The sequence below is a fragment of the Leuresthes tenuis genome, unplaced genomic scaffold, assembly GCF_036924035.1.
Source record: "Leuresthes tenuis unplaced genomic scaffold, fLeuTen1.0.hap1 SCAF_1, whole genome shotgun sequence".
Lineage (NCBI taxonomy): Eukaryota > Metazoa > Chordata > Actinopteri > Atheriniformes > Atherinopsidae > Leuresthes > Leuresthes tenuis.
Genome location: NW_027325355.1, coordinates 4842123 through 4854866, shown reverse-complemented (window position 1 = coordinate 4854866; position 12744 = coordinate 4842123). Strand labels below are relative to the sequence as shown.

Here is a 12744-nt window from a genome sequence, read left to right as displayed (position 1 = left end):
TGCTGACAGTCTGCAGACTAATGTGAGAGAATAATATTTGTGTGTTTGTTATCCAGAAGAATTCAGACTGATGATGTCATTGTGAGCAGAGCACTGCTGGAAAGTGATATAACAGAGTGACCTAAATTAGGTGCCACGATTTGTGTGTGTGGTCATTCACAGTGTTAGCCTGATTCTTTCATTAGAAGCCCAAGAACAAGCTGGAGAAATCTTAAATTGTTAGTGATCACAGGTAAAGTATGGCAGCGCTGGACTCAGAGTGACAGAGCACTCGCAGGAAATCCTGAGCCCCGATATCCAGAAATATTTCATATTTATCTTCTTCACATTTATCTCACAGAGGTTTGATTTACACGCGACCAAGTAAAATTGGCCAGTTATTGGTGACATGAGCAGGCCAACCACCATCTGTGTCATGTTCTTTGGATGAGATAAACAACGTGTGTGTGTGTGAGTGTATTTTCTAGGCATTTATCTAATGTACCAGACCTATCTGACACGATAGAGAAGCTTTATCTGACCCAGTTATTTAGTTCCGTTATGCACTCTTAAAGTCTTGGCCTTTTCAAGGACATACATTACGTAGTATGAGCAGAGTGGAAAAGTACAAAATGGGAACATGGCTTATATAGAAAAATACAGAATATGAATACATAATGTCTAAGAATAAAGCCAGTTATAACATCATTGATCCACTGACTGACGAAATCTGATTATACTTTGATTCAGGAGGCACAGTAAGATGTGCAGTGGAGTCATTATACAACTTTGGGAGTTTAAAAGAGAAGGAGCGGCAATCCCACTTTCAAAATAATAAAACCCCTCTGAAAATGTGAAAGGTTGGGAAAGCCAGCAATTTGGTCCACTTCAAACTTTCTGTCATGACAGCTTTCTGATACCATTTCTATTTATAATTCCTTTTTCTACTTGAAATGAGTAACAGATCCCATTTTTAGATTGAGAATGCTTTGTCATTGGAGAGCCTGCAGGACCTGACCGTACACAGCAGCACCATGCTGCAGACTGCAGGGTGTTTTAAACGTGTTGGGTCAATGGAGGAAAAGCATTCAGTTATCAATGATTACCTTAAGTGGTATTTAATTGATAGGAACCACACAGCAGTTGAAAGTAGTGTATTGTATTGCTTTTGCCTCGAGAGAGTTAAGGGTAAAACATGTGACTGCCTGTTACTTAACTCTGCTCTTAAACATCTAATATCCAGAGAGATCCAACAGTATACAAGTTTACACATCTGCCACATATCCAAAATGTTTCCGGGGATATACGGGAAGATCTAATCTGTAACATATCCTAGGATACCCTCTATGTACACATCTATAGCAAATCCTAGTATTGGGTATTGTTATAATTTCCTTTGTTCTTAGACATTATGTATTCATATTCTGTATTTGACTAAATAACATGTTCCTAGCTGGTACTTTTACACTCTGCTCATACTGCACAATCGATGACCTTAGATAGTCCAAGACCTTAGCAAGACGAAACAACTGGGTCAGACAAAACATCTCTATTGGAGTAGATAGGTCTGGTACATTAGATACACGCCTAAAACACATTATTTATCACATCCAAAGAACACGAGGAGGACAGTACAACCTCTGTGAGATAAAGCTGAATATAAATATGGAATGCTTCTTGATATCGGGGCTCGGCCTGACGGATTTCCTGCAAGAGCTCTGTCACTCCGAGTCAAGCGCTGCAATATACTTTACATGTGACCACTAATAAATACTTTGTCATCCCCGTAGACTGACTCATCACTATCCTGTAAGTGACACAAATACAGGACATTAAACATTATTCCACTTTCCCTGACTGGAAAACATCAGTGTCACATCCACATCCATCTCTACATTTTTAAAAAGATTGTAAAACCACAAACATAACACGACTGAATGGATCCTAAAGTGATGTCTGACAATGATAATCGCAATTTTAAAGTAGATCAAACTTTTAATTAAATACCCTTTGCAAACAACTTAAGTGTACATTTCTTCACATGTGGCTCCATATATACATCCATGGATAAAACTGCAGTGATGCATAAGCAACTATCTACTTCATGAGTTCCAATATTTTTTGCTTTTCACAGAAAGACAAGCCGGCATCCTGACGGTGTGCTGTTGTTTTTCATGAGATGAGATGAGATACTTTACTGTCTTTGTGTGAACACTCATTGTACCCGGTTACGGTGTATTCCGTCCTCAGTCATTGCAATCTTGGGTGCTTGAATAGAAAGTAATTGACAACTTGCTTTTGGAAGATATTTCAGCTTTCTTCTGAATGGGCTGTTCAAATGCTAAATCCACACGTGGGGCGTTCAAGGCTTAGAAGCTGTTGTTTTTAACATTCATGCAGTAGATATTATAACAGTCATTGTCTCAGTTGTATCACTGACACATAGACCATCCTGTTGGTCGTCTGGAACTACCGACCACATGAATGAGGAATGAAATAGCCTATTCATATGAGAGTTGCATAACATTCAGCTTACCTCTTTTTCATCACTTTCAAGAGCAGCTGTGGTTTCCTTGTTTCCTCTTCCATTCTTTTGTTTAATTTCCTACTTTTCCTTACTAAGTGCATTTTATGAGTAAATGATACTTGCAACTATAGGAAAATGAAGGTATTAACATGGTCATTACATTAATACTAAGACTTACACTTCTATTTTAATACTAAAGCTTATACTTGTATCTTAGCATACATTCTACTTCTTTCTGCCACAAAGTACTAATAGTTAGTTTATCTTGATCCAAGTATGGAATAATGTCAAGTCATTCGCTCATGCTTACTTTTAATTTAGCAGAATACTAATCATATAGTACTGGAGTTTAAAAGTTTACAGTAAATGATATGTGTGCTCAATTGCATTACATTTATGTACCTTAAAGACATCCCTTTGCAAAATGTAGTATAGCTGAAGTTTATTTAATTAAGTATGTTATTAGTATAAGTATAGCAAGTATACTATGGACCATGTACTTGTAGTGAACTAGAAAGTATACTGACTCAATACTTCTTCAGACTAAACTTGAACATTCTTAAGTTTACAAAAGTGTACCCAAAGTATGAATCCCCCCAAAAAAAGTCTAACATACCACTATCTGCCTCCCATTGTTGTGTAAAGAAGCCTAATTTTTGAGCTGTGTCCCTGCCAGCACCCCACCTCCACACAAAGGAAATTCTGCAGGCCAGCAACTCTGATGTGCTCCTCTGTAAGAATCACTGGCCATAAAAGGCACATTTGCTATTTTTCCACAATAACATTTGTAACAAAATCTGTGCTGGCATTTGACAAAGGCATAAGACAAATTGTGTTATCTGAGAAATAGCCTCTTTCAAGTTGACTATGTGGGTTTGATTATAGTTGATGTGCCCTTTTGTAAGACTCAATGGGCTTCATACAATTTAGATTCGATGAAGGAAGGGAGAGGAAGGGAGTGTCGTAAAAGGTGTGAATGTTGTGGGCGAGAAACAATCATAAATAGGGAATGCCTGGCACACAGATCCAGACTTCATGATGTCACAACCAAGGCAACCAAGAGGGATCAGTGCTCAGCAGGCTTTAGCAGTTCTACAGAGCACGTCGGACTGTGAATCTAATGGTGGAGATGTGGACTTTGCATTTCAGAATGAAAACGTTGTCACAGATTCGTCAAGTGATGAGGATGCGACTTCTCTTGCACCAATAAATCCTCCCCTCCAAAGACACACCAGGAGACGGGTGATCAATTATGTGATTGAGCAGGACAGTCCAGACACAGAGGCCATGTCAGATGAGGAGGAAGACACGTGGCATGTAAATCCCCCTTGTAATAAAACACAAAAAGTTGCAGATGTGGGCATAACACCTGGATCCACAGAAAAGGCGAAAGATGGCACTATGTGGTTCCACCGCAAAGTTGGAGACTTTTCTGCTCATGAAACTTCACAGATGGCATTTGATGGATCTGGAGGGCCAACAGAGTTTTCAACAAACAAAATCACGAGTCGCCTTCAAAGCTTCCTGTGTTTGTTGGATATCAGCATGTTGTTGACCATCAGAGACTGCACAATCCAGGAGGGCCGTAGAACAAATCCCAGCTGGCAGATGAGTGTCTTCGAGCGGATGGCGTTCCTCGCAATCCTTTTTCACAGGGCTGCCAAGGGCTACATTGGTGCCATGCGACTCATGTGGTCCAGTAGATTCAGAAACCCAGATGTCAAAGCCATAATGCCCCGTAACCGCTTTCTTGAAATAAAGCGGTACCTTCGCTTCGACAACAAGGACACCCGAAAGGAGCGCATACAAACGGACAAATTTGCAGCAATTTCAGACATCTGGCAGCGGTTTGTTCAGAAATGTGTGTCGTCCTACGGTCCAGGGCAGCATGTTACCGTGGATGAGCAGTTATTTCCTTCAAAGGTTCGTTGTCCCTTTCTGCAGTACACTGCATCAAGTTTGGATTCAAGTTTTGGATTGTAATAGATCTGGACACAAAATACATGTGTAATGCCATCCCTTACTTAGGGAAAGATCCCACTCGTCCGACGGGAGAGAGGCTGTCAGAGAATGTTGTTTTGAAATTGATGGAACCATTTATGGACCAGGGAAGGACTGTAACTATGGACAATTTCTTTACCTCTCTGTCTTTGGCTAACAGGCTTCTTCAACGAAAAACAACTCTGCTTGGCACCATCAACAAAAATCGTTGGGAGTTACCAGCAACTGCAAAGGAAACCTTGGGGCGCCAGTTGTACTCCACACAGGTGTTCACATCTGGAAGTGCTTTGCTGACGGTGTTTGCAACAAAAAATCTGTTTGTCTTTTGAGCACCATGCATCAGAAAGTGGAAATTGTGGACACCCAAAAACAAAAAACAAACACTTTTGTTGATTACAACCATTTCAAAGGCGTTGATATCATGGGCCAGAAATCACGCAACCACTCGGTGCGTGCAGGAACACAGAGATGGCCCATGGCTGTGTTTTACAATCTGCTTGACATGGCTGTCACAAATGCACAGGTCTTGTACACAGCATGTACAGGATCCAAAGAAAGTCGCCAACTGTTCATGCTGGAGCTTGCAGAGGAACTTCAAAACAGGCTTTTGCAGGAAAAGGCACAAGGGGAAGAACACAAACAGCAGCTTCGCGAGATGGGAGTTTCTCAGAAGAAAAAGACACAGTGCCAGGTGCACATACTCTGCAATAATAACAGAAGCACCGAACTTTGTGTACGCTGCCGCAGATACACCTGTGGCAAATGTAGGAAAGACTCACCATGGGAATGTGGAAACTGCTAGATGGGACAACTGTATGCTACATTTCTGTGCTTTGTATAGCCTTCATATGTAGTGAGCCTACTTTTCTTAGTGTGAAATAAACATTTATTCTTCCTGAAGTTATATCGTCTGTTTGTAGTTTTTCCAAGCTGAAATTGTGTTTTTTGGGGCACTAATTCCAGTCCTCTGTCCTCTCACATTGTGAGCTTGGCAGAGTAAATTGTCATTGAAATTGAGGTTTACCTACAACCAAATTACCGTTCATGAATGATTTAGTATGTCCCTTCCTAAAATAACAGACCATTATTAAAACAAGTGTTATGACAAATAGAAATCATCTCACAAAATAAGGTGAATGTGAACATCTGTTAGTTGGCTAAATTAAATATAAATATGAAAAAGGGTCTGTCTTTGTACAGTCTGTGTACAACAGACATAACTCAACACACCGTATGTTGGGCTGATCAGAGTTCATTCAAACAGCAGTTTGGCCTTTGTCATTAACCTCACAGCAACCTCAGTGGGGGGTGGAGCGGCTAATCACAATACAATGGAGACAGTTAGCACCTTGAGAGGATTACACAATTTTTGCAGAGGGGAGGGGATCTTCGTACACGGCGAAGAAGCTCGTCAAATCGGCCCGTTGATATTCGAAAGTATCAAAAGTGCACTTGTTCAGGTCCCTCAGTGGGTGAACCAGTGTTGTAAATTCACTCGTTCCCAGCCTTGACCAGTTTAGTGGTCGTACAGACCACCTCCGCAAACGTCTTTTCTGTCGCCTGCGCTTCAACATTTGCGATATAAGCATTTGTTATTCAGTATTGATGAGCTCCAACTACAAATACAGCTGCTCCACCTCTATTGCCATAGTTTACTGTTGTTAACTGTGACCGGAAGAAAAAGCAAGGATTCGGCTATAACCCCTGAAACCACACAAACACAGCCACACACCCCTAGCAGCATGGTGAATTGCAGAGAAACACGGTCCCTCAATGCAGAACTTTGAATGCTCAATGACGGCGTCACACCCAATACTGTCGACGTGACGCAGAAACATAAAGTACATGAAATGTTATCTGAGCAACACAGAAATCTCTGATCACACTAATCTGCTCAGCTGGGTTTTCTCACTTCTGAACAGATGTTTGCTGTGAAGCGTTTTGTTGTTTCCTGCCAACTGAAAAAGGCTGAAAAAGAAGTCATTCTGCTGTTTTATGCTGTTTGTGTTTTCAGTGTGGACAAGAGTGGACAAAACACCACAGGAACTCCATCTTAAGATGCAGCTTCTTTTCTACACAGAGACAAAGAGACAAAGAGGGTTTCTATCAGGCTCAGCCTGAAGATGCCAGTCAGTATACAGAGCTCGATAGATAGATTATGATCAAACATGTCTGATGCAGTCTTAAGAAACCTTTAATAGGTCAAATCTACATGTGAGTTAAGAGCTAATATTGGACTCTTCTCTGGACTCTGGTCCAGCCAGCCAGGAGTACAGAAAGTTTGCAGGTTAGGGGTCAGCTTTAGTTTTCAGGCAGCTCAACTCTGCAGGTTTTTACCTCTTCTGAAGTCCAACAGCCGTATGAGAGCTCATGTTTCATGTCACGCACTTGAATGCATCAGTCTGAAGATTCAGGAGAGAATTTCAGCAGAAGATCATGATTTATGAATTTCAAGCTGCTGCAGAGCAGGGCTGATTATATAAATATAAATGAAAAGCATGAAAATACTAAGAAACAGCAACATTTACATTTCCTGTACAGCTGCCTGCTAAAAGTATCGGACAATGTTGATCTGATAGATGCAGAGAAACCAATTTTCTTCATGTTGAACTTTCAGTGGAAGGTTGATGAATTTATCTTTCCCTTCAACAGAGAACAAATAAAAATTCAACAACCCCTTGAACAGTCCTGCCTGGATTGAGGTGAAACCAGCACTGTTCTCTTGTTCCCTCCCCAAACTGATCTAAAGGTGGGAGGATGTGTGAAACCATTGTGTGATAGTAGAGGAGCTCTTAAGTGAAGATCAGCTGATCAGCTGCAACAAAGGAGGTGGAATTAGTTTTGTATCACAGCACAGACGGTGTTTCTGCTCTGAGAGTCACACACTGCTCTGCCAAATGGAGGAAATGGCTCAGAAAAGGGTTAAACTGGACCTGGAAACCTTCTCTTGTTCGATCTGTCTGGATCTACTGAAGGATCCGGTGACTATTCCCTGTGGACACAGCTACTGCATGAACTGTATTAAAGGCTACTGGAATGGAAAGAATAAGAAGGGAATTCCCAGATGCCCTCAATGCAGGAAAACTTTCACACCGAGGCCTGTCCTGGAGAAAAGCACCATGTTAGCTGATTTAGTGGAGCAGCTGAAGAAGACTGGACTCCAAGCTGCTCCTGCTGATCTCTGCCATGCTGGACCTGAAGATATGGCCTGTGATTTCTGCTCTGGAAGAAAACTGAAAGCCATCAAGTCCTGTTTATTCTGTCTGGCCTCTTACTGTGAGAAACACCTTCAGCCTCATTATGATGTGACTCCATTCAAGAAACACAAGCTGGTGGAGCCCTCCAAGAGCCTCCAGGAGAACACCTGCTGTCGTCATGATGAGGTGATGAAGATGTGCTGCCGTACTGATCAGAAGTCTATCTGTTATCTCTGCCCTGTGGATGATCATAAAGGCCACGACACAGTGTCAGCTGCAGCAGAAAGGACTGAGAGGCAGAGAGAGCTGGAGGGGAGTCGACAACAAATCCAGCAGAGAATCCAGGACAGAGAGAAAGATGTGAAGCTGCTTCAACAGGAAGTGGAGGCCATCAATCAGTCTGCTGATAAAACAGTGGAGGACAGTGAGAACATCTTCACCGAGCTGATCCGTCTCATCCACAAAAGAAGCTCTGATGTGAAGCAGCAGCTCAGATCCCAGCAGCAAACTGAAGTGAGTCGAGTCAAAGAGCTTCAGGAGAAGCTGGAGCAGGAGATCACTGAGCTGAAGAGGAAAGATGCTGAGCTGAAGCAGCTCTCACACACAGAGGATCACAACCAGTTTCTACACAACTACCCCTCACTGTCAGCACTCAGTGAGTCCACACACTCATCCAGCATCAATACCCGTCCTCTGAGGTACTTTGAGGATGTGACAGCAGCTGCGTCAGAGCTCAGAGAGAAACTACAGGACATTCTGAGAGAGAAATGGACAAACAGCTCACTGACAGTCACTGAAGTGGATGTTTTACTGCCACAACCAGAACCAGAGCCAAAGAGCAGAGCTGCCTTCTTAAAATATCCATGTGACATCACACTGGATCCAAACACAGCAAACACATATCTGTTAGTGTCAGAGGGGAACAGAAAAGTGACAGTAATGAGACAACCTCAGTCTTATTCTGCTCATCCAGACAGATTCACGGAATGGTGTCAGGTCCTGAGCAGAGAGAGTCTGACTGGACGCTGTTACTGGGAGGTGGAGAGGAGAGGGGGAGGAGCTGATGTAGCAGTCGCATACAAGAACATCAGCAGAACAGGGAATGAATGTGGATTTGGACGTAATGACAAATCTTGGGCATTAAAATGTTCCCAAAACAGTTTTGAATTTTGCTCCAACAAGATGAAAGCCTCCATCTCAGGTCCTCAGTCCTCCAGAGTAGGAGTGTACCTGGATCACAGAGCAGGTATTCTGTCCTTCTACAGCGTCTCTGAAGCCATGACTCTCCTCCACAGAGTCCAGACCACATTCACTCAGCCGCTCTATGCTGGAGTTAGGATTGGATGGACTGGAGCCACAGCTGAGCTGTGTGAAGTGAAATAAAGGTATTCAGTCAGTTTGTTGCTGAGAGTTCATTGCTGTGATGTCTCTGCGCTGCTGTTCTGTTGTTTATTTGCTGCTTTTTCCTGTTTGTGCAGCCATGGAGGATATCACTGCTAATGCTGAGTTTTATTCACAGAAAGATTTCTCCACATGAAAATCTAAACTTCTCTGAGCTCTGAATGTTAGTTGAATCCTTGTGTTGATGTGTTTGTATGTTGTTGTTTCTCTTCCACTTCATGGAGCCAAACAGAGAAATCAGCAGACCTTCCTTTATCACAGATTCTTTTCACATCTCATCACTTTGTAAATGTGAAAATAATTCTGCAGTTAAACTTACTTTGATCTGTTTCAGAGATCAAATGTTGCTGCTGCTTTGAAAACTCTCAGTAATGATCTACTTGGCAACCCAGAAACTAAATGTTCTGATTCTGGATGTTTTTCTGGAAATAATAAATTGTGGATTCATCCTGATCATGAATTGTGTTTCTGTGAAAATGGGAGTAAGGCAAGAAGTGGAAGAAGAATTCTTGGACATAAGTCACAGAATCAGAACCACAGAGATTTTATTTCAGGTAAAAACTGTAGATTTACTTTTTATTTTTACTCAAACTACAAAAACATTCATATGAAAACATACTTTAATATAAAAGATAGAATAAATGAGGCAGAATGGCACACTTTGGAATAACGTGTTATGGAATGATTAAAGGTGATGTGTGTGATCTTACATCATATTCTATGATCTGATTCTGTTCTTTCTGATGTTTTTTAGTATTAGTCTGAATCTGCTGAAGTTATCAGATGAATGTAGTGGACTAAAAGGTACAACAGAGTCTCTGAATGTGGTGGAGCACAAATAGAAAGTAGCACAAGCTAAAAATACTGAAAACATTGTAATTATGTTCAGTATATTTAGTCACTTTCTGCTGCTGTCAGCGATGGACTTTTCAAAGAAATCTGACTCAGCTCTGATCATTAATGAGAATATGATGAAGAAAGGATCATGTCATCCAAATGAATGAAAAGGTTTTGTGGTGGGGCTGAGAACTGTTTAACTCTCATTGTTCTGTTCCACGTATTGTTTTTGGATCGTCACAGGTACGAGTTTGGGTGGAGCGGGTCAGAGTAAAGTGGAGTTTCCAGCAGACTCCTCAGTTTCAGTCGTGTTTGGAGACCACAGATGGAGAGGTGACTGTGCTGTTTGGTCTGCCACTTATTGATAAAGTTAAAGTTCACAAAAAAAGAAACAATAACAGGAAGAAGTTCCCTGAAAGCAGCATCAGTGTTACAGGTTGTGAGTCCTGTGAACAAACTGACACAGTGTGATATTACAGATGTTTAAATCTCTCTTTTCTCATGTCGTCCTGCAGGTTCACAGCTGAAATCTGAAAACTAACACAAGAGGACGCCTTCATCCTGCTCACAGGGATGTAGAGGAGGTTTAAGCTCCTGCTCTGTTCATTCAGACTGAACTCTGCCTGTGTGCGGTCTCTCTTGACTCGCTAACAGTAAACGTGTCGTTAGCCAGTTAGCTAAGCATGTGTGCAACAGGAATGATTTAAGTTAAATAAAACAACTGAAAGGACGGTGATGTTACCATCCATCCCCCATGATTTCAGACGTTAACTCAACCCCAAACTTGGACAAACTCCTTCACCACAGTAATGCCTCTACATCCTGATGAGGGACATTAAAAACAAACGTTTCTAACAATTTCTATCTAAACTATAAATAATTGGAGGAATTTTTCAACAGTGACAGTTAAGGAGTGTCATCAGGTGAATGAGATCAGCTCAGGAATGAAAACACAGTTTACACTAAATACAGTCTGTGGTTTACACAAGCCTCAGTGAAAATAAATACAATTATTATTCAGAATATCTTGGTGGTTTACATTGTTGCACAAATTTTCAACACAGTCATCATGTGCTATGAAAAGCTGAATGTCAGAAATAAACTGAAATGATGGAGAGTATTCATAAGAGCAACTGGACTTCTTTTTTGATCTTGAAGACGTTGAATTTTGATGGGACAGCAGCTTCCTCTTTGGTTTTTGTAGAGAAGTACAGTAGAACAACCGGATTTAACCGAGTACTAACCAGGCCCGACCCTGCTTAACTTCACAGGGTGATCAGAAATTGCAACAAAAGACAGGTGGTGCAGATAAGAGAAAAAGCTTACAGCACCTGGTATTCCCAAGCCGTCTGCCATCCAAGTACTAACCAGGCCCAACCCTGCTTGGCTTCTGAGATCAGACGAGGTTGGGCATATTCAGGATGGTGTGGCCTTAAGTAACAATATCTGTGACAAATGTGCATTATATAGATACTGTAATCATACGGTTCATCAATGCAACCAGATAATTGCCGAGAAAGGCTGACTTGTAGTGGGCACATCTTTTCCCTGATGTGATCATTCTCTCCAGCTGAAACTGAGACTCTCAGATCACTTGGTGTCTGCCAACAAAGCAGCAGCAGCTGAAGATGACCAACTTCCTCATGTGTCACAGGGTGATCAGACGTTGCAACAAAAGACATGCATGTGGTAGAGAGAAGAGAAAAAGCTTACAGCACCTGGTATTCCCAAACAGTCTCCCATCCAAGTACTAACCAGGCCCAACCCTGCTTGGCTTCCGAGATCAGACGAGGTCAGGCATATTCAGGGTGGTGTGGCCGTAAGCAACAATGTCTGTCACAAATGTGCATTATATAGGTACTGGAATCATACGGTTACTCTATGTAACCAGATAATTATCGAGAAAGGCTGATATGTAGTGGGCACATCTTCATCCCTGATGTGATTATTACCTGCAGCGGAAACTGAGACTCTCAGATCACTTCGTGTCTGCCAACAAAGCAGCAGCAGCTGAAGATGACCAACTTACTCATGTGTCACAGGGTGATCAGACGTTGCAACAAAAGACATGCAGGGGGTAGAGAGAAGAGAAAAAGCTTACAGCACCTGGTATTCCCAAGCAGTCTCCCATTCAAGTACTAACCAGGCCCAACCCTGCTTGGCTTCCGAGATCAGAGGAGGTCGGGCATGTTCAGGGTGGTGTGGCCGTAAGCAACAATGTCTGTGACAAATGTGCATTATATAGGTACTGGAATCATACAGTTCGTCTATGTAACCAGATAATTGCCGAGAAAGGCTGATGCGTAGTGGGCACATCTTCTTCCCTGTCGTGATTACTCTCTCCAGCGGAAACTGAGACTCTCAGATCACTTCGTGTCTGCCAACAAAGCAGCAGCAGCTGAAGATGACCAACTTCCTCATGTGTCACAGGGTGATCAGACGTTGCAACAAAAGACATGCAGGTGCTAGAGTGAAGAGAAAAAGCTTACAGCACCTGATATTCCCAAGCGGTCTCCCTTCCAAGTACTAACCAGGCCCAAACCTGCTTGGTTTCCGAGATCAGACGAGGTCAGGCATGTTCAGGGTGGTGTGGCCGTAAGCAACAATGTCTGTGACAAATGTGCATTATATCGGTACTGGAATCATACAGTTCCTCTATGTAACCAGATAATTGCCGAGAAAGGCAAACTTGTAGTGGGCACATCTTCATCCCTGATGTGATTATTACCTGCAGTTGAAACTGAGACTCTCAGATCACTTCGTGTCTGCCAACAAAGCAGCAGCAGCTGAAGATGACCAACT

General features: G+C 42.1%; 2 protein-coding genes, 2 non-coding genes and 2 pseudogenes across 4 annotated transcripts in view; 2 read left to right on the top strand and 4 right to left on the bottom strand.

Annotated features, from left to right (window-relative positions):
- The window catches only part of LOC140294513 (protein NLRC3-like), a 1060349-nt gene that overhangs the window by 443452 nt on the left and 604153 nt on the right, over positions 1-12744 (top strand). The window lies entirely within an intron of this gene.
- Positions 7414-9479, top strand: LOC140309973 (tripartite motif-containing protein 16-like). The gene has a single exon (XM_072388458.1). It carries the CDS (start codon positions 7414-7416, stop codon positions 9085-9087), a length of 1674 nt encoding a protein of 557 aa, XP_072244559.1. The 3' UTR covers positions 9088-9479.
- Positions 11262-11380, bottom strand: LOC140296864 (5S ribosomal RNA; annotated as a pseudogene).
- Positions 11649-11767, bottom strand: LOC140297820 (5S ribosomal RNA). The gene has a single exon (XR_011913521.1). It is a non-coding gene; the product is annotated as a 5S ribosomal RNA (ribosomal RNA).
- LOC140298115 (5S ribosomal RNA) lies at positions 12037-12155 on the bottom strand. Its single transcript, XR_011913791.1, has one exon. It is a non-coding gene; the product is annotated as a 5S ribosomal RNA (ribosomal RNA).
- On the bottom strand, positions 12425-12543 carry LOC140298390 (5S ribosomal RNA; annotated as a pseudogene).

Bases quoted from the DNA above. Each gene is read 5' to 3' on its own strand.
- LOC140309973 (XM_072388458.1), top strand. From the start codon at position 7,414: ATGGCTCAGAAAAGGGTTAAACTGGACCTGGAAACCTTCTCTTGTTCG.